The following is a 21,669-nucleotide window of genomic DNA, read 5'->3' as shown; positions in this document are numbered from 1 at the left end:
GTTGGGAGGCAGGGATTAGTGCTGGGGCAGACTTATACGGTCTGTGCCAGAGCCGGTGGTTGGGAGGGAGGGATAGTGCTGGGAAGACTTATACGGTCTGTGCCCTGAAGAGCACAGGTACAAATCAAAGTAGGGTATACACAAAAGTAGCACACATGAGTTGTTCTTGTTGGGCAGACTGAGAAACTCTTTTTATTGGAAAAAACTAAAAACAAATAACATACACATCAAAAACAAGCCCCTAGCTATACACGGTCCTCCTATCTATGTACACCCCCTCCCCCTCCTCAATAGTACAGTGGAAACTGTTTATTAGAAAGACCAAGAAAAAAACCGGACATGCAAATCAAACCCCAGGCTCCTAGCTAGACATGGTCTGCCTATCTATGTACACCCCCTCCTCAATAATACAATGGATCAACCCCCCCCCCGACCCCCCACAACCCCTTCAGACAACTGGCACACAATCCCCTGGGAAGCATGTCCCCTCATGGCGGCTTAAGCCTCACGTGTCCCACCACCTCGAAGCCACCCCCACCCCTTTTTCCACCCTTCCCACTTCGCCGCTTCCTGCACCGCCCTTACACATCCCAGCTGACTACCTCCGCCGGCCGGACACCTCCTGGTACAGGGACACCCTGCAGCGCGCCATCAGAGGCAGTACCGCAATATCACCGAAATCAGAAAGCGTGTTACCGGATCCCCGCGTCCCTCTCCACCCTCTGGGCCATACACCCAGTCCGCATAGCTGTAGTTGCGGAAACTGGGGTATGCAGCAACGAGGAAACCCGGTCAGAGACCTGGACTGTACATGGGCACCTCACAGGAAATGCTCCATCGTCTCTTCAGTTCCAGCACATTCCTCCCGTGGGCACCCTCTATCCCGCACATTGCGATATTTAAATTTCCTCGGACGTACAGTCTACGTGAAAGGACAGCCACGCCAGGTCTTTATACTTCACCGGGATGCGGTTCGAAGCAATCAACTGTAACCCCTGCTGCATCCGTGGGGCCGGCGCGTCCCTCAGCGCCAGAGGAGCTGAGAACACCTGCGCCCGTACTCTGTCCATCCAGACCCACCGTTGTCCTGCCTTCACCTCCCCACCGTCAGCCCCCACACCCTCACCAATTCACTAGGGTCTTGCAATAACTCACCCCCCCCGGAGCCCCCACTTCGCAGTGCCACTACCCTCCCCCCCTCCCGCCATAGGTCCCCAATATCTCGGCCACCACTGCAGGACACTCCTAGCCCACCCCGGTGGCTCCCGCCCTACCGCCCTCCCCAGATTGAACTGCAGGAACAAAGCGCTGAAAAACAGGACTGGGTTTATCATGCCCACCCCCCCCCCCCCCCTCCCTCCTAGGCAGATAGGTAACATTCCGTTTTACCGGATTCGTCCTGTTGCCCCAGAGCAGCCGGAAGAACACCCCATACAAGGCCGCGTACCGGCTCTCCGGCAGCAGGCAGATGTAACTGACGAACAGAAACAAAGGAACTAAGTGTGCCTTGATGAGCTGTACCCGCTCCCCCATGGTCATTTTCCACCCCTTCCATCTATCCACCCTCCCCTTCACTTCTTGGAGACACCTATCCAGTTGTAGAGCCTATAATCCCCCTTCTCGAAGTATATTCTCCAAGACCCGTATACGTTCCACAGCTGTAGGAAACCTACCTCCCAACTCAAATTGCAGCCCCTGATCCCCAACCCACAGGCTATTGGACTTTTGAAAATTGACCTGCGACGCTGTTGCCTGCGAGTATTCCTGGATCAGGTTCTGCAATCTACCCCCTCCCTCTGGTCCGCTACCCACACTGTAACGTCATCTGCATACGCCACGACCCTTAACTGGTTATTGTCCCCCACCTCCACCCCTTCCAGCCCCTCCGCCCCCACCCTTCTCCAGCCGTCTTATAAAAAGGGTCGATGGCGTATGCATACAACAGCGGGCTGAGTGGGCACCCCTGTCGGACCCCTGCCCCTACCTCAAACCCCTGCCCTCTCCACCCGTTAACCAGGGGAAAACACCCGCATGCCGATAGAGTAGCTGTAATTGCTCTATCCAACCCTTCGGAAACCCATAGCGCTCCAGAATTCTCCATAGGACACCCCACTGCACTCTATCAAACGCTTTTTCCTGGTCGAGTGTTACCAACAGCCTACCATGCCCTCCCACTCTACTGCGTTCTACCCCCTCCCGCACCCACGCTGCAGCTTCCAAGACCCCTCTCCCTTTAACCCCACATGCTTGCGAGGCTGCTAGCAAATCCCCAGACACCTGCCTCATTCTCTGGAATAGCATTCGTGCGAAGATTTTTTCGATCCGTATTAAGCAGTGCTATAGGCCGCCAGTTGGCCAGCATCGCCGGGTCCTTCCCCTTACTTAGTAGGATAAGAGCCGCCTCTGTCAAGGAACTAGGCAAGGAACCCTCCAACTGGGCTGCCCCCCATACCCTCACCAGGATCGGCACCAGCTGCTCCTTAAAGGCCTGGTAGAACTCAGTTGTTAGCCCATCCGGCCCCGGCGAGGTCTTCCTGTGGAGCGCCCCCGATGGCTTCCTCCACCTCCTGTTTCTGTCCACGGGTTCAAGAGGGCCTGAAGCTGGGGTCCCCCGTGACCTATCCCCGGGGTTCCTTCCACATAACACTCCATCTGCTCCATATCAATCTGCTGGGCTGAAAGGAACGCCGCAAAGTGGTCCCTCACTGCCGCCCAGAATCCCCTCCCTGGTGTCCTGCAGGACCCCCCATGCATCCCGCACCCCCTCCATCACCCTGCGCGCCCTCCGCTCCCGGCAGCATGCGAAGGGGTCCGGGCTACACATTTTCCCGAAGTCCCGCTCATACACCAAGGAGGTGTAGCGGTTGTACTGTACCTGCTCCAGGAGTGCTTGGAGATCATGTATTTCTTCCTCCCTCCCCCCTTGTGAAATCAATGTGTCCCTCTTTTTCTTTATTGCCATGCCCAACTTTGTCCTTTCCCTCCCCCTCCCTTCTCGCCTGTCTGAGAAAGAATCCCCGCGTTTGTCTTTTCACTGTATCCCACCACTCCCCCAATGACTGAAATGCCCCCTGCACTGACACCTGATCTTCCAAAAACCGGCGGTACTCCTCCCGCACCTGCTCGCTACCTAACCACTTTAAATTTAGGTCCGCCATAACCCCCTCCCTGGCCTCTGCGCTGCCGCCCCCCCCACCTGAAGGAGGACCATGTGGTGGTCTGAAAAGTCCACGTCCACGGCTCGTGGACCCCCAGAACAAACCCCCTTCTTTACCAGGAATCTATCGATTCTACTTTTACACTGCCCTCGAAAGAACGTGAACCCCTCCTGTTCCTCACAGAAGGCCACATGCGCGTCTACCAGCTCCGCCTCCCGCATGATCCCTGCCAGCCTCACCCCGTCATAGCCCACCTGTACCGATCGTCCCCCACTATCCTTTTTCCGCAATATGGTGTTAAAATCTCCCCCCCAGACTACTTGGCGCGAAGTGTATAGGTAGGCTAGATCTTCCCAAGAGGAGCACCCTTTCCTTCTTGCTTTGGGGCCCGTACACATTCACCACCCTCAGTGCTCTATCCTCCCAAATCGCATCCACAACAAGACATCTCCCCACCCCCAGCTCCACCACTCGCTGAATATTCACCCGGTGGGACTTAAATAAGATCCCCACCCCACCATACCTCTCCCCCGCCAAACCCCACACCGAGGGACCCCACTTCCAGGCCCGCCTTGCCCGCCTGATCACCTCAATGGACCGCAGCCGAGTCTCCTGGAGCAGGAAGCAATCTGCTTGGACCCTCGCGAACCAGTCATACGCTAAACCCTGCTTCTTCGGAGAGGCGATGCTGGCCACATTCAGCGTGGCAAATGTCAACACTAAGCCTGCCATCCTCATTGCGAGTCACGGGTCTGCTCACTCCCAACTTCTTTCCTTACTCCTGGGATACCCCCTTCTTACCCTGAAGCAGGTCCTCTGCTATGCGGTCTACATCATCCCCTGCCAGATCCCCCTCCCCCCCCCCCCAGCCGTCCTGTCTGCACCCCCCCCCCCCCTCCCCCTTTCTTCCTTCCTTTCTTCTTTGCTCTATCCGGACCCACCCCCTGATCCCTCCCTCTCCCCTCTTCACCCCCGCCCCCTACCTCCTCCTCCGAGTCCTCCACCTCCACAAGTCCTCCAAGTCCTCCAGATCCTCCTCTAGCTCCACTCTGTCCCCCCAAGCCTGCACTTGGGCCTTCACCACCTGCCCGGCCCCCTCAGCTTTCCTCTTACTCCCCTTTCCCCTCCCTCCCTCCCTTCCCTCTTCCTCCTCCCTCACCCCTCCCCCTCCCCCCAGAGCCTTCCCGCCCTTCTTCCTACCACCAGTACCCTCCTCCAGTGCTTCCTCATATTTCCGTTTGCCCTCTCCAATCCCCCCTGCCGCCCCCTCTTCCTCCATTAACTCCACCTCTTCTCCTTCCCCCTGTTCTTCCTCCTCCCTCCCAACCTCCCCCTCCTCCTCCTCCAACACCTGAAATCTGTTCCCCCCCCTCTTCCCCTGCAGCGACCCCTCCCTGCCCACCCCTAGTTTCCCCCCCTCCGAAACTTCCCTTTCCTCTGTGGCACTTGTACCCCCTCCCCCTCTCCCCCCTGCTCCACTCCTGACCCAGCCCCCTGCCGCCCCCCCTCCTGCATCCCCTCCTTCTCCCCCCCTTGCCCCTCCCTGCCTATCACCCCCTGCCCTATCCCCTCCTCCATTACCCCCCCTCCCCGTCCCTTCCCCACATATCCCACTCGTTATGGGCCGCCCTAGGGCAGTTCCGATATGCATGGCCCAACCCGCCGCAGAGGTTGCACCTGATCACGGTGCAGTCCTCTGTGGCATGCTGATCCCCGCATCTTCCACACTTTACCACTGGGCATGACATGCTGAAGTGCCTAAACGAACCACATCTGAAGCACTGCCGCGGCTGCCCCTTGTAAAAGCACAGTATCCTGTCACGACCGATAAAGGCAGCCGAAGGAATGTGCTGGACCACATGGCTCTCCTGTCTCAATTTGACCAGGGCTCCCCAACCTCCTGCCCAAACCCTGCTTGGATCCGGTAACTTTGTAAGTGGGGATCTCAGCTCCGCGTACCTCTGTAGCCAGTAGGCTAAATCTGCCCCAGAGATAGACTCATTTCTCACGAGCAGGGTGATCTGCACCAGGTCCGGCTTGCTGACTGGAATGGCCCTGAGGTCCCGCCACTCCCCCTTTCCCCTCACCCCCTCGTACCTTTCCCAGAATATTTCCATCCCCCTCTGGGTCATGAAGCTCAAGTCATATTCTGGGATGTTGATGGGGTGTATACACGCGTAAAAGTCCTCGGGTATAAACCCCATCCCCATCACCAGCCTCAAGACCCGATCCCTGGAGGGCATTGCCCCCTCCCCTATCCATTTCAGCTGTACCACATTTCGCCGCTTAGGCAGCTGTCCACCCCCTGTCCCCGCTCCCCCCCAACCCCTCCCTGGGCCCTCAAAACCACCCGATCTCCCCCCCTCCCTCCTTCCCCCTCCCTGGACTACTGCCGCAAAGGACTTGGACCCCAGCCCCCACCGCCCCCCCTCCACACTTGTTCCAGCCCTTCCCTCTGCCTCCCCCCCCTTCTGTCCCTCTGCCCCTCCCCTCATCCCTCTCCCTTCCTCAATATCCACCGCCCCCTCCCCCTCCCGTTGTCCCCCGTCCCCTTCCCTCTCAGACAAACATCCAGCACCGTCCATAGTCAGTTCTGCGGCTTGGGCTGCCTCCAACTGATTGTCCTGCCCATCTCCACTTCCTGGAACGTCCCTGCTCGTCCCTGCCACTGCAGGCTCCAGCCTCTGGGCTAATCGCCTCCTCTCCTCTGTCTCCTGGCGATACTCTGGCACCTGCCCAGTCAGGTCTGCAGCTGGCGATACCAGACTCCCTGCTCGCTCTGCCCCCGAACTCCCTCCAACCTCCGGCACCAGGGGCGAAGCCTCCGGAACTCCGCCGCTCCCCTTGGCTCCTCGCTCCCAGCCGTCCTGCTGGCAGGTCTGCTCCACCACCCGCTGCACATCTGTTAGACTTGCCATGTCCACTTCTGTAGTCAACGAAAGTCTCTCAACAATCGGGTTACTTCCCCCTTGCTTCTGGTGCAGTCCCTCCTGCGTTCTCCCAATGGCTGGCGCTTCCCGGGGGCATGGCTTGTCTGTTCCTGATTCCGCCACAGGCTGGCTGTTAGCACCCCCCGATTTCACCTCTTGTAATGGACAGCTGGTCAAATGAGCTCCCAGCCGCTGCCCGCTCCTATTCCTCTCTCTCCGACCCCTCTCCTGTAAACCGCCAGCTACTCCATGCTCAGGGAAGACCTCCCCTGCTCCCGGACTTCGTGGGCGGGGCTTCTCCAGATGCCATGCTGCTTCGGTTTCCACTTCAGTCATTGCAGACCCGGCCAAAAATACCGGAGTCTGCCTCTGCTGACCCTTTTCCAACAGGGCCTCCTTCACGGCAACTGTTTGCACAACTGAAGGTAAGCCCTCTGAGACTTCGACCACCACCTCTGTAGAAAACAGGCTGCTACCTGCGTCTCCCTCTGCTGCCTCCATTATCTGGAGTTTTGAAAAGTTACTGAGTTCTGTCCTCCCCTCCACAGGTAGGATCTCTACTCCAGCCCCCACCTCAGAGCCATGTCCTGCCGCTGCCTCCTTATCCTCTGGCTGCTGGGTAAGTGCTCTGGACTGTGTTGCCAACTGTCTCATGTATTTTAAAGTGGGGTCACCTCTGAACCCAGACAACTCTTTTGAGTCTAATGCTGCTGAAGACACTGAAGCTTGCTGCAACTGTAGTGTTCCTGAACCCCCAGACTGTGGTATTGAAGCCATCCTTTCTCGGTTAACATAGAGCTCCCTCAAAGGATTCACAGAGCCCTTTTTTAAACAGTTCAACAAGTGTTCTTTTTTCCCCAACAACTTTGATATCCGGGCTTCCTCTTTAACATACATTTGTCTGTGCTCCGCTGGGGCAAATTTACACATAGTTCTTGCCATTTTCAGACGTTTTCCTAGCTCCACTACTTCTTTTTCCACCAGCTTAATTCGTCTTACAATATTTACCACACTACTTGCTGGATCATCAGGGTCATAGCTCACTTCAAGGAACTCCTCCTCTGACGATCCACTCTCCTCACTCTCACTCTCAGCTGCCTCCAGCAAAGGCTTCTGGCAAACTTCCATCGCCTCTTCCTTCTCCCTTCCTTGGAAGCGCCCTTCTGGGGCCTGTACTATCTTCCTCCCCCCTCCACTGTCTTCTCGCTTACCTTCCGCAAGCTGGGCCATGGAGGGGGAAATGCTCTGGTGGCCTCCACTGGGCTGCTTCTCCCTTCGGTCCACTGGACTCCTTTCCCTTCTCCCGGTAGTCAAACCAGGGAGAGAGCCACTCCTTTCGGCCTTCTGGTCCCGGGCCCCAGGAGGCCCCATAGCCTGGGACTTTCCTGAGGCCTTCTCCCCAGGGACCCTCCTCATCTTTGGGGAGGGAGCTAGGTCTCACTCCCTTTCCACTGGAAGTCAGCAGAGCTCTCTAAAACACCTCCTTCCTCCTCAGCAGACTGGATGGACCGTGCAGGTCTTTTTTCTGCCGTCATCTATTATGTTACTATGTTACAATGAAACCAAAGCCTGAAACAGACATTGCATAATTCTTCCTCTCTACAAATCCCAGCGTGTCTATAACACATGAACCTACTTTGACTAGTAAAACTCTTTGTACTTATTTTCTCTGCCGGAGATGGCGAATGCCTCTACGGTATTATGTAAGCCACATTGAGCCTGCAAATAGGTGGGAAAATGTGGGATACAAATGTAACAAATAAATAAATAATATTCCTTTGGGTGTCTCTAGCGTTTAGCACGTGCTTATTTTAGCGTGCGCTAAAAATGCTGGTGCGTCTTTGTAAAAGGACCCCTAAGTGAGGATATCCTGTTTCCTGATGAGTTCATCTTAACTGTTGATGAATCTGACTTTGGGAAGCCTGGAGGGGCATAATTGAACGCCCATCTCCATGGGCGTCTATGTCCGAAAACGGGTATGTGAAGAGGCGGGACAGACCATATTATCGAAAAAGATGGGCGTCCATCTTTCATTTCGAAAATACGGTTTGGACGGACCAAATGCCATGGATTTGGTCCCTTCTGAGATGGGTGTTTTTTTTTTTTTGCGATAATGGAAACTAAAAACGCCCAGCTCAGAAACGTCCCAATCCAAGCCATTTGGTCGTGGGAGGGACAAATGTACAACACTACCATAGCTCTTAGGGGTGAAGGGGGCAACTACATGTGGGTACAGTGGGTTTTAAAGGCCTCCCATTGACCACCACAAGTGTTACGGGTGGGGGGGATGGGCCTGGGTCTGCCTGCCTGAAGTGCACTGCAGTACCCACTAAAAGTGCTCCAGGGACAGGACTTGTTGCTGGTGTATAACTTTGGCACACCAGTTGACACCTGAAAACTAATCTCGCTGAAAACGTCCTTTATTTGAATAAGCACCTTTACTCACAGTTAACTGCAGATCAGAGGTTGTGCCCCACTGGCAACGAGTCTCGCTGGTACTGAGATTAGCAATAGGTCCGAGCTGGCAGAATGGTGTACAATGCCCTCTTTCAGCAACATTCAAGGTAAGAACTAAGTGCTGTAACGTGGCTAACACATGAAAGGGATCTAAAAGTGTCTTACACAAATGGCCACTACCTCATGGACTACTGGAAACAAAACAGGGCACACTCTGACCCAGTAAGCAGAGGGAAAAGCACCATGGGAGTAGAGCCTACCAACTACCAACATCGTGAGCATTTAACACAAGCTAGTGGAATCACGGAGCCCAATACCCTACACCCACCACAATGCATTGCTGATGTGACTCTGCAGTGCCCTTAACAGAAAAGGTGTCACACTCACCCGAGACCCACATCAGAACCAGGGAAAGGCTGTCAGAGGATAGAACACATTCTGCTGTCATAGAGGTGGGTATGGCATTTGAGGCTGGCATACAGGCTGGCAAAAAAGTTTGTAAGGTGGGTATTTTTGGTGGGAGGGGGTTAGTGACCACTGGGGGAGTCAGGGGAGGTGATCCCCGATTCCCTCCAGTGGTCATCTGGTCAGTTGGGGCACTTTTTTGGGACTTGAACCTGAAAAAAAGGGTCCAAATAAAGCGGACCAAATTCTCGTCAAAAACGCCCTTCTTGTTTCAGTTATCAGCTAAAGACGCCCATCTCTCCTCGGCTGATAACCACGCCCCAGTCCCGCCTTCGCCACACCTCCGACACACCCCCGTGATCTTTATTCGTTTCTGTGACGGACTGCAGTTGAGGACGCCTAAAATCGGGTTTCGATTATACCGATTTGGGCGCCCATGGGAAACGGACGCCCATCTCCCGATTTGAGTCGAAATATGGGCGTCTTTCTCTTTCGAAAATAAGCTGGCTGGTGTTATAAAGATGGAATATGTTGTAATTAAATGGAAGTAAAAATAAACTCTCCTTTCACTGGGGCACATGGAATCTTATCTTCACCTCATCTGTTTTGAAGAAGTTTAAATGGATTATTCTGCTTTGAGCATGTTTCGGGGACAAGTGGTTTTATAAGTCAAAATTGAACTTTAACGCAATACCACTTTATTTCTCAGTCCGGAAATGAACTCTCTATACCTGACTGCTTAAAGTACTCTGTCACTTATGAAGTTTAATGCAATACCACTCTGTACTTCTCATTCCGATAATGGCGATCGCCACTATGGCATAATGTAAGCCCCATTGAGCCTGCAAATAGGTAGGAAAATGTGGGATACCAATGCAACAAATAAATAAATAAATAAATAAAATACTAAAACTAAATATTTGGTTTCATGCAGATCTCTCATTTGTTGAACCATAACTAAATGGGCTATAAGCCCCTAATGCACTCCATTGGTTTTCTTATATTTTGTTCTAGTGCTGACTTATACTGTGACAAAACTGAAAACTCTTATCTTTTCTATTTGGTCGATAATAAAATGAGCTCATTGTAAACACTATCCACACTAAAAGGTTGTTTTGTGGTTGTACATGAGGAATTGTGATATTGCCTAAGTGTGTGTGTTCCTAGTCATACATCCAAAGGTTATAATCCTTTCAGAAAGCCACTTTAATCATTTAACTTTAGTGGATCATAACCACAGAGGCATAGTATGGTCACATTTTCAATATGGTAATACTAGATGATCCCAGCTAAGGAACATGTTATTTTGAGTTAGTCTTCACTGGACCAAACTTGCTTTCCTTCTGCCATCACCATCCAGCTGGATAGGCAGTGTTTTAAAAGGTGGAAGATAAAGGATTTGTTTTTGTTTTGTTTTTTTACTTGACATTTATACCCCACATTATGCCAAGCAAACTCAGGTTCAATGTGGCTTATATTTGAAAATACAGTGAGACAGATTAATAGAATTCAGATATAAAATGCCCCTGATTGTATTATATCTCTGGTATTTGAATTCCAGTGCTGTTAAATGTGTATATTTTTTATATTGTTTCATGGTAGTTCTATTATTAGGTTTCAACTTACTGCTTTCAAGTTTACCTCATTTATTGTATTTATGTTTATTCTTGGTTATTTTACTATTGTTATGCTGTTAACAAAATTGTAAGTTTTATGTTAAACTGTACCTGCTGTACATCACCTTGGGTGAATTTCTTCATAAAGGTGGTTAATAAATCCCAATAAATAAATAAATATCATGGGAGCAAGTAGATGGATATGTCTGAAACATTTAACAAAGTTGAGATTAGCATATATACCCAACTGGGCATTTAAAAGTCTGCCCTTTAATGATACTGCATGTTCAGAAATCATAGTAAGTATAGACTGTTTAACAAATATTATCACATGCACACATCAGAATAGGTTTCCATACACACATTGCAAAAGTAAACAACAACTTCTATAGAGTACATCCAAAACTTAAACTTTTATTTTCTCATTTCCATCTTCCAAAATTCATCTTCCAAAATTCTAGACAGAAGATGTACAGATAAGTAGAACCCAAAGCAGTCCAAAATAAGTAAAGCCAGAAACAACACAGTTTATACCTAATTGTTCACCCTTATGATTCACCTTTGAGTTTAAAAAGCAATGCCACCTGCATGTAAGGACTGGATAAATGAATTAAAACAAAGTTTAAAGCAAATGCCTCTAATATGTATTACTAGGTAGTAATAATGAAAAATTGATGGAATATTCACATAGTAAGCAGCCTGAGTCAACAGATTTATTTCCCACTGAACATAATTAACTTTGTATGAACTTGGCGGCTAATAGTGTGCTGAACTGGACAATGTTGGCATATTTAGACTGACTCTGGCCAGAACTTCTGCATGAAGGAAGCCCTTCCCTCGTTATTCAATACCCCTCTACAAATAGTAGTAATAAAAAAGGCAAACACATTTTTATAATATACCACTGCTTCCACAAAACAAAAGGAGGAAGTTCCCACATAACATCTTTTTCTTTTGATGGAGGCACAGGAAAAAATATGATAAATGGTCCCAGGTTTCAACCTAATTAATGTTTTTTTTCAATTGTAGTTATAAATAGTAAATCTTATTGTTAAGCACCTCCAAATGACACAGTGATTTATAATTTAGAGCTAATTACTACTCTAACCGATGAAACCAATACTTCCTCTGTGTACATCTGTTTGCTGCACAAGCCGGCATGTTTGTAAATATAAGTGAAATCAAATAAAAATGCTACCAGCAATAAAGAACGACAACGTGGATAGAGCAGCTCATAGCTTTTTCTTGCTTTGTTTTGGGTGAACGGGGATGACGGCTACGCGGAGGAGAGGGAAAAGATATTAACCTAAAATAGTCTTCAGCTTTTTGACGTCATGCCGCCTTCTGTTCTCACCCTAACCTCTGTGGTACTGTTGACCCGCTCTATCTCGCCTCTGATACTTACAACTTCCTGTTTCCGGCAAGGCTGCGGTATGCCGAAGAGAAGTTATTCGTAAGGGACGGGGCACCGCAAAAGGAAAGCTGTTGGATTGTTGGTGGGTGACCTCAAGTATGAGTTTGATGGGAGATGTTTGAGGGAGAGTTGCCGGATCGTGGACAAGGAGGAGAGTGGGAGATAGGTCAGATTTTGGGGAGGGGGAGATCGGTCCCCCAATCCCCGAATGCTTGTGAGAAGGGGGTGCTCGACGAGTGAGAGTAGCAGCCGAATGGTATCTTTGGAAACAATAGAAAAGTTGGTCGGGCCAGTGCTGGTTCTCACCCCTCCCCCCCACCCTCCAGTGTCTAAAGCTTTTTAAAAATTTGGTGCATTTTCCCATGCGAGACAATAAGTCTCAATTTTGTAATGCACGGTTATTGTACTTGGTGCTCTGCGTTGTAACACATTCACGCTGATGAATCTCTGCTGTAAAGAGCTTACAGTTAGGAGATACAGTAGTGTTCCAGTTGTATTTTTGCCATGGAATAATAGAAATGTGTCCAAATTGTCAGCCTGAAGCGCACCACCGATTTTCATCACAAGCCTGGTGTTTTTGCATAGGCATATTTTGCCAGTATCTGACACTATTACCCCAAAGGAAGGCTTTATGCCGAAACGTGGCCCGTGTTTGGGTCCAGTTTTTATGACTGACTGGTCAAGACTACAACAATCATTGAAGAATATTTTTTTTAGAAGCTTGGACTTTAGCTTTTGGCCAGTTGATCTTGGAACATTTTACTTCACTCCTTTGTACCCCTTGATTTACTGTGGAAGCGTTGGTCCCCCCCCCCCTTATAAGACCCATATAAGTACTTATTTTTAGCCTGTTTTCTAAAAACACAGATGCATGTTTTCAAAACGCATAGACTTACAAAGTTACCTAGAGGCATATTTTCAAAGCACTTTGGGAGGCTAAGAGGCATATTTTCAAAGCACTTTGGGAGGCTAAGTTCCATAGGTTTCTATGGAACTTTGGGAGGCTAAGTGCTTTGAAAATATGCCTCTTAGTTCCATAGGTTTCTATGGAACTTTGGGAGGCTAAGTGCTTTGAAAATGAGCTTGCTAGTAACCTATGGAACTGTTGGAGCATTTAGACTGACTAGAGCTGAAAGGAGCACTGGCTCCAGTATGGGAGGAGGGTATGGAGCTCAAAAATTAGCCATAAAGATGAATTGTCTATCTTGGCAATTACAAAAATTTTGGATGGGGCCTGATTTTTTTGACGTTTTCCCATTCTTGCATACCATCCCCCCCCCCCCCCCCCAAGATGCTGAGTAAAGATATATTCGTATTTGAACTTTCCAGGGTGATATTCCTTCTTTGATGTTTTGGAGAGGGCAAGCATATCTAACAAATATGCTGAATTTCTCCTTTGTTCAACATTTTTGTTTTATAAGATTATACAAACAGATTAGTTTTTCCTATGGATAACCTGCTGAATATTATTTTTTTAAATCTGCTATGGTAGACCAAACATATGGGAGCTTGCTATTAGCAGTCCAAAGGAAACATAAATCTAATTTGCTTGATATTGCCTTGTAGGCATGCTTGGCTTTTTATATTTTTTGTTTGGATAGACATAACCAAGGTACTTTTTCCTGAAATTCTGCAGATCATGAGTTATATACTTTTTTTTTCTTTGTGTGTGTTCATTTTTAAGGTGTCACTTTGGATATGGCAGCTGCTACAATAGTTCATGATACATCAGAAGCTATGGAAATCTGCCCGCCATATGGTTTATACCTAAAACCCATTACAAAAATGACCATTAGTGTCGCACTTCCACAACTAAAGCAACCGGGGAAGTCTATCTCTAACTGGGAAGTGATGGAAAGATTGAAAGGTATGGTACAGAATCATCAGTTTTCTACCCTAAGAATTTCCAAGAGCACTATGGATTTCATCCGCTTTGAAGGCGAAGTGGAAAACAAGAGTTTGGTTAAAGCTTTCTTAGCAGCTCTAGACGGAAAAACAATAAAGCTCAGTGGTTTCTCGGACATCTTAAAAGTCCGAGCTGCTGAATATAAAATAGATTTCCCCACTCGGCACGACTGGGACTCCTTTTTCCGTGACGCGAAAGACATGAATGAGACGCTACCTGGAGAAAGGCCAGACACTATTCATTTAGAAGGGCTACCCTGCAAATGGTTTGCTGCGAAAGATTCAGGTTCAGAAAAACCAAGTGAAGAAGTCCTTATCAAGGTTTTTAAAACCTTTGGGGAAATACGGAATGTGGACATACCTATGTTGGACCCATATAGAGAAGAAATGACTGGCAGAAACTTTCACACGTTTAGTTTTGGTGGTCATTTGAACTTTGAAGCTTATGTTCAATACAGTGAATATGTAGGATTTATGAAGGCCATGAATGCCTTAAGAGGGATGAAGCTGATGTATAAAGGAGAAGATGGCAAAGCAGTGGCTTGCAATATAAAGGTAAGGAATGGATGCACGTCACGCTTTATAACGAGTTATGGATAAATGTTTGTTGAATATGAAGGGCCATCTGTACTTCACGTAACACTTCTATTTCTGTCAGTAGTAGCTTTTAATAGATGCAGACTTTTCAAGAAATCAGTGATGCACTGCGTGTTTTTAATCTTTTTTTGTTCTTATACCTTCTGCAAGCCTTCTTCTTTTCATGCCTTTCCAAACAGAGCTATGGAGACGGAGTCAGAAGCAATTTTGGGCAGTCTGTCAGTAAAAATGTACATTTAGTAAATTTATCATTTTATACTTTATGTTTATCTTTGTCCTGGATCTAAAGTACTGGCAAATATAAGTTATATATTTACCTGTACTTTAGATCCAGAACAAAAATTTAAAGCCTAATATCAGTAGGAGTTGGTGTCTGAGTTGGACATTAGGAAAACAGAAGAGTCGGAGTTGAAGGTTTGGTATACAGATGCCACAGCCCTTTTTCCAAACATTCTTGGTAGGTGCTTGGCCTGTGCTTCACTTATCCCAGATTCAGCTTACCTGGCTGTGACCTAACCTTTTCATAGGCTGGGTGTTTGTGCAGTGGCCACGCTAGTATTGCTGGCTGTTGTTGGAGCCTTGTGCATAGACTAGGCAAATCTGGGTAGTGGAGCAAACTACAGGGCCTGTTTACTAAAGTGGGGTAAAGGTTTGCATGTCAAAGCAGTTCTAGAGGTACATGCAACTTAGGCACATCAAAGTGCCATCAATTGACAAGCACCTATGTGTATTAGGTGCTGTTTTATAAGGTAGCACCTAAGTGCCATGGGGGGGCATTTTTGATATGATGTCTTAAGTTCAACTTTGGACGTTTTGCTAAAAACGTCCAAAATTCAAGTGGGGAATATAGCCATTTTAAAAACAGAAAAACATTTTTTTTTTCAAAAATGGCTATTTGCTAGATGTTTTTGTACTCTGTGTGTTTATCCTTTTGGTCAATTTTCAAAAAAAAAAAAAAAGTCTCAATTGAAAAACACACAAAATCGAGCATTAGGCCACACAGACATCCCAGGAGAACAATGGGGCACCCTAGGGGGCACCTCAGTGGACTTCAAATAAATGCTTCCAGGTACACATCTCACCATTGCCCCCCCAAACTCACCCAAAACCCACTACCCCCAACTGTACACCACTACAATAGCCCTTATGGGTGAAGGGGGCACCTATATGTGGGTACAGTGGGTTTCTGGTGAGTTTTGGAGGGCTCACAGTTTCCACCACAAGTGTAACAGGTAGGAGGAGGTATTGGCCTGGATCCCACCTATCTGCAGTGCACTGTATCCACCACTAGACTACTCCAGGGACCTGCATGCTGAGTATAACACCTGAAGCTAGCATAGAGTCTGGTAAGTAATGTTTTTAATCACATTTTTTGAGGGGGTGGGTGGGAAGGGGGTTTGTGACCACTGAGGGAATAAGAGGAGGGTCATCCCTTATTCCCTCCGGTGGTCATCTAGTCATTTAGGCCACTTTTTATTGACTTATTTGTTAATAAAACGGGTCTAGACCAAAATGTCTAACTTATAGCCCTGGATGCGTTTGTTTTGTTCCATTATGACAGAAAAATGTCCTACGTGTTAGGAACAACCAGATCCCGCCCTTAACACTCCCCTGCCACACTCCTTGTGATTTGAATGCATTTCTGATGGACTTCATAGAAAAGGTCTAAAAATTAGTTTTGAAAATACCAATTTAGATGTTTTTGTGAGTAAAACATCTAAATGCAGATTTATGCCTCTTTTTGCACGTTTTGCTCTTTTGAAAATGAGCCTCATAGCATCTAACTGCAATGGGCCTTATTGGTGGGTAGAGTATAGGCCTTCGTCTTCCTTGGAAGCTGGTTGCCAGAGGGAGTATGCAGTGGTGATTGTTGCCCAGGAATTTTACCATCTGAACTCACTTTCCAATAACACAGTGAGAGGTGGTGATAGCAGATGCCAGCAAGTCAGGTTGGGGAGCTTATTACAAGTTCCATCTGAGACATGGCACCTGGACGGAACAGGAGTCTCAGTGGTCAGTAATTCGCTTGGAGCTCAGGGCAGTGTGGAATGCCTTATGTGACTTTGTTCCCTTTCTGGCAGGGACCGGGGTCCGAGTATTTCTGTTAATGGGACAGTGATTGCATATATCAACAAGCAAGGTGGAACCTGCAGTTGTCTAATGGTGGTGGAGGTGGCCTCCCTCCCTCCCTCATGAGTTGGGCGGCAAAACTCTTCTCTGCTTGTCGGCAGTTCACATTGCGGGGTCCTTGAATGTGGAAGCGGACTTTCTCTGCAGGCACTCCTTGGACTCGGGAGAATTGGAACTGTCCAGCTAGGAGTTTCAGCTGATAGAGGACCTATTGGGTTCTCTGCCTCTGGACTTGATGGCAATGAAAAGGGATGCCATAGTGCTCAATTTCTTCAGTCGTTGGATAGAACTGGGCTTGATGGGGCTCAATGCCCTACTGCAGCCATGGCTGGAGACACAGCTACTGTATGTCTTCCCTCCTTGGCCCATGGTAGGCTGAGTGTGAGGACGATTGCATTGCACTGGGGGTCAAATAATTCTCATAGCCCTGGATTGGCTGTGGTATGCAGACCTGATTTGATTGCTGGACAGGGGTCCTCTTTGTCTTCCTCAGGTACACGGCCCACTGAAACAAGGTCCGGTGCTCATGGAGGATCCGTGCCCCTTTGGTCTTACGGCTTGGCCATTGAAAGGGCTCATTTGAAATGAAAAAGTTATTCTAATTGTCATTGGTATCTTTCTTTAGGCTCAGAAATGCTTACATCCATGGCATATGCGAAGGTGTGGAGGACATTCGAGGACAAGTGTTCTGAGTGTGGACTTTCTCCTCTGCTCAGATTGCACACATCCTAGCATTTCTCCAGGCATGTCTTCAGAAAGGATTGGTGTTGAGTTCTATAAAAGTTCAGGTTGCAGCTTTGGCCTGTTTCAGGGGCTGACTACAGAAGATGACTCTTGCAACTCACCCGGATATTGTTTGATTCTTGTGGGCCGCGGGCCGATTTTGGGGTCCCTTTCGTACACCGTGTCCAGAGTGGAACCTTTTTAATTTAGGCCTTTGGGTTCCTCAGATGCCTCCTTTTGAGCCATTCTGGAAGGTCTCCTTGAAAGATCTTACACTAAAGACAGCATTGTTGGTGGCTGTTGCGTCGGCACGTAAGGTTTCAGGGCTTCAGTTTCTCTTGGGATCCCTTTCTTCGCTTTTCGGAGGCAGTGGTCTCCCTGCATACGGTTCCTTCTTTTGAAAGTAGTACTAACATTTCATCTCGACCAGTCTGTCGAGTTTCCGTACTTGAGGACGAGGAAGCTCGGTATTCTTCCTTGAAGTTTCTTGATGTGCGTAGAGTCCTCATTAAATATCTGTAAGTCACGAATAAGTTTGCAAATCAGACAGACTGTTCATTTGTGCCTTTTGGTAAACAAAGGCTTAGCCTCATGGCTTCCAGACCCACAATTGCTAGATGGCTGAAGGAGGTTATCATGTCAGATTATTTGTGGGGAAGCAGGATCCTTGCGGGCTCATTCTACAAGGCATACAGCGACATCCTGGGTGGAGAGTACCTTGCTGTCTTCAGCAATATTTGCAAGGTGGCAACGTGGTTGACACTACTGGGTGGATGTTATGGTGCGTTCGGAAGTGAGTTTTGGGGCTTCGGTCCTCAGGGTAGTGGCGCCAGGATCCCACCCACTCTAGGGATTGCTTTTGAACATCCTACAGGTTCTGGAAAAGTGGTAAGCTAGGTAATGGAAGAAGAAATGAGGTCTTATCTAATAACTTTCTTTCCATCAGTCCTTCCCACTGTGCCAGAGGCCCACTCAAGGTTTCTGAGATTTAGTTGATGTGAAGAAATGGGTCAGATAACGACTTACCTTGCATGGCGCTTCCTGCGTATCTCTTGTTCTCTACAAGTTGTCCAGAGACAAGAGAGGTCCACACATGTTTGCTCATCTGGTTAGTGTTAGGTTAGCAAGTTACTTAAGGTTGTGTTTATTCTGAGTTTCTCCTTACTGCTTTTCTACGTAAATACTGAGGAGCAGAACTGGATGCCAAGAGAGCTATTTCTCAGCTCAGTTTTCAGTTCTCTATCTCCACCTGCTGGTTGATGGACACAACTATCCCACAGGTTCTGGAATAGTGGGAAGGACTAGTGGAAAGAAAACGATCAGGTAAAACCTAATTTCTCCTTGGTGCACTTTAGTAAGCAGGCCCCTAAGTATATTTATTAAATTTGTATCCCGCACTTTCCCACTAAAAGCAGGCTCAATGCGGCTTACATAGTAATAGGTAACACAGAATTTTGTTATGTAAAGTAGGAAATTAAGTATAACATAATAGAAGGATGGATGGGTAGTAAATGGATGGGTAGGTAGGTCGAGACAGGTGATAGAGAGAGGAGGGTAAGGTGGGAGATAGATTCTGGGTCAATGTCGTTTTCTCTTCAGTATATGTAAGGTAGATGGGTTCATGAGATTAATCTGGGTCTTTTGGGTAGGCTTGTTTGAATAGATGGGTTTTTAGTGCTTTTCTGAATGGTAGGTGGTCATGGATTGCTCGGATAGGTCTAGGGAGAGCGTTCCATAGTATGGATTTTGCATGCTCTTCTAATCAAGATGGTGGAAAAGGAAGGCGAAAGACAGACTGTTTTGGATAAGGAGAAATCTTGCAGCTGGTTGTGCTCATCTGTTGGGCTGTATTATTCACAGTGTGGGCAGGATAATGTGGCAGATTGGTTGGGCCAGATGGTCTTTCTGTTGTCATGTATTGATGACCAAGTTGCATTAAGGTGCAAGGTGGTAAGTGGAGCCTTCATTCTCATGCACAGCCTTTTCTGCTACTTCTCTCAATTCTCACCATAAAGACAAATTTTTGTCTTCAGTATAGCCCATCTTTGCCATTTAAAAACAGAGTAGTGTTTGTGGCAGGAAAACAAGACCCTACAAAACTCAATATATTTAAAATAAAAATGTGTTTTAAGAAAGGATGACACAAAAGTGAATTCTTTTACAGTGCCCTTTGAAACTGCAGGCATCCTGGAACTATTTGCAAGTAGAAAATGTTCATGGGAATCCTTAATTTTTGTCAGTTTTAGAAGACTCTGTATCTTCTGCGGATGGAGGGACTTCTAGAACATGATTTGAACCCTAGTCCTTGGGGGCTGCCCATGATTCTTGCATTGAAAATGACAGTTATGTCTTATAACTTTTGTTGTACCATTTTTTGCCCTGAGCGTCAAAGCGGTTTATAATACTATTAAATAAGCAATAGAACAAAAGAAGAAAGCAGACAGAAATATCAGAGGATAAGGAAGCAAAGCAGTAAGAAACATCAGATTTATTTAGTTGTGACATTTATATCCCACATTATCCCAAACAACTTTGAGTTCAGTGTGGCTTACAATAAACAGTATAGGATACATAACAAAGAATATAATTTGTTGTAAGAATCCAATTTTACAATACAGTATCATAAACGTACTGGGATAGCTATGGATGTTTAACATTTAGAAAATCTATTATGAATGAGAAATTGTAAATGAAGCAAAGAGATGGTTAAAGGTAAATAGAGTAATAACCAATTCAGATAATAATTAGTTGTTTGAGATATGGTTGTTCTTTGCGAGGGTTTGTTTGAATAAGAATGATTTGAGGATTTTGCGGAATGTAGTATATTCCTGTATATTTCTTACTTTGGGTGGAAAGGAGTGCCACCATTTGGTTCCTAGGTAAGTGAAGTCTGCAGAGTGGACAGTTTTGTAGATCACTTTTTTTGCAATATTTAGCATTTCTTTGAGGTACGTTTATTAATGGTACCATATAGTCTGGAGCTGTGCCATTTAAGATTTGAAAGATGAAGGTACATCATTTGAAGGTGATTCTCGCTTTGCTGGGAGCCAGTATAATTTGATTAATAAAGGGGAGGCACTTTCAAAAACGAGAGATTTTTGTATATGAATCTGGCTTTAGTGTTTTGAGCAGTTTGGAGTTTTTTCAACAGTTACTCCTTACAGCCAGCATATATGGCATTACAATAATCGAATTGGGATGTTAATGATTGTACCAATAGTCCGAATGTTTCTGATGAGAAGTAGGGTCTGATCCTTTTTAGTTTCCAAAGAGACCTGAAAGATTTAGTGATTACTCAGGGTACCATATGCAGCCACCACCTATTTTACTTGCATTCCGCACACTGATTGGTGCTGAAGGCCAAAGTGAAAAAAGTGTTGTAAGATCAATTTTACATGTTTTCTATGAGGATTCTCTCCTGAGGCATACTGAATGGGAATCCAGAAAGAGGTATGCTGAACTTTTCCATTTCTCCTAACACAACCTGCTAGTGATTTCTTCTCATTTCAAAATTTGCCTTGACTGGCCTCCCGCTGGTGGTTCTTTCTGGGTTTTGTGGCTTGCTCTGTGTTAAGACTGTGAATTTTTATGATTTGTTTTCTCTCTTGTACAGTTTACTTCAAAATTGTAATCTAGGTAATCGTTTCTTCCCTTCATTTATTGATCTCCTTTTCACCCTCTTTTGTGTCCCCTATATATTTTCTTTTTGTTCCCTCCCCCACACTTACTATTATGTAAACTTCTTAGACTTTTTAAGAGGTGTTGTCTTGAAAACTAGATTGGGCGGACGATCCTTAGGGCTCGAGAACCGCTGCTGTAGAATGCAATCTGCCCCCCAAGTTTTACAAGTCAAAATTAACTAAGAATTAGTTTTTGGGTTAACTCTGTTGTTCTTTGGTTTGCCATGTAAAGGTTTCTTTTGACTCCACAAAACACCTGAGTGATGCTTCAATTAAGAAACGTCAGCTGGAAAGACAGAAACTTCAAGAGCTTGAACAAAAAAGAGAAGAACAGAAACGGAAGGAGAGAGAGGCAGAGCAAAGGCAAAAAGAGGAAGAAAGGTAAATCATGAACGTATATCAGAAAGTACTCCAGGGCAGGATTTTGGAAGCCATTCCGGTTTTTAAGAATATCCACAATGAATTTGCGTAGGAGAGGTTTTTATACATACTGGGCCAGATTCAGTAAATGGTGGCCAAAATTAGGCGCAGTCATGTGCACTAAGCTTGTATTCTGTAAAGGACGCTCTGTGTACAGCATCCTTTACAGAATACTGGCTTAGAGCACTACTTATGCCTGCTAAAAACTGGTGTAAATGCTCATCCCTACTGATG

General features: G+C 47.0%; 1 protein-coding gene across 2 annotated transcripts in view; it reads left to right on the top strand.

Moving 5' to 3' along the window:
* The first annotated feature begins 11,990 nt into the window (after nt 1–11,990).
* The window catches only part of AKAP17A (A-kinase anchoring protein 17A), a 29,702-nt gene continuing 20,023 nt past the window's right edge, over nt 11,991–21,669 (top strand). For both annotated transcript variants that reach the window (XM_030202104.1, XM_030202105.1), the window contains exons 1-3: nt 11,991–12,062; nt 13,665–14,440; nt 21,248–21,396. In XM_030202104.1, coding sequence (XP_030057964.1) covers nt 13,679–14,440; nt 21,248–21,396 — 911 coding nt within the window. In that variant the 5' untranslated portion in view covers nt 11,991–12,062; nt 13,665–13,678. The remainder of the gene's footprint in view (nt 12,063–13,664; nt 14,441–21,247; nt 21,397–21,669) is intronic.

Source organism: Microcaecilia unicolor, chromosome 4 (assembly GCF_901765095.1).
Source record: "Microcaecilia unicolor chromosome 4, aMicUni1.1, whole genome shotgun sequence".
NCBI classification, from domain to species: domain Eukaryota; kingdom Metazoa; phylum Chordata; class Amphibia; order Gymnophiona; family Siphonopidae; genus Microcaecilia; species Microcaecilia unicolor.
This window is presented reverse-complemented; position numbering and strand designations above follow the sequence as displayed.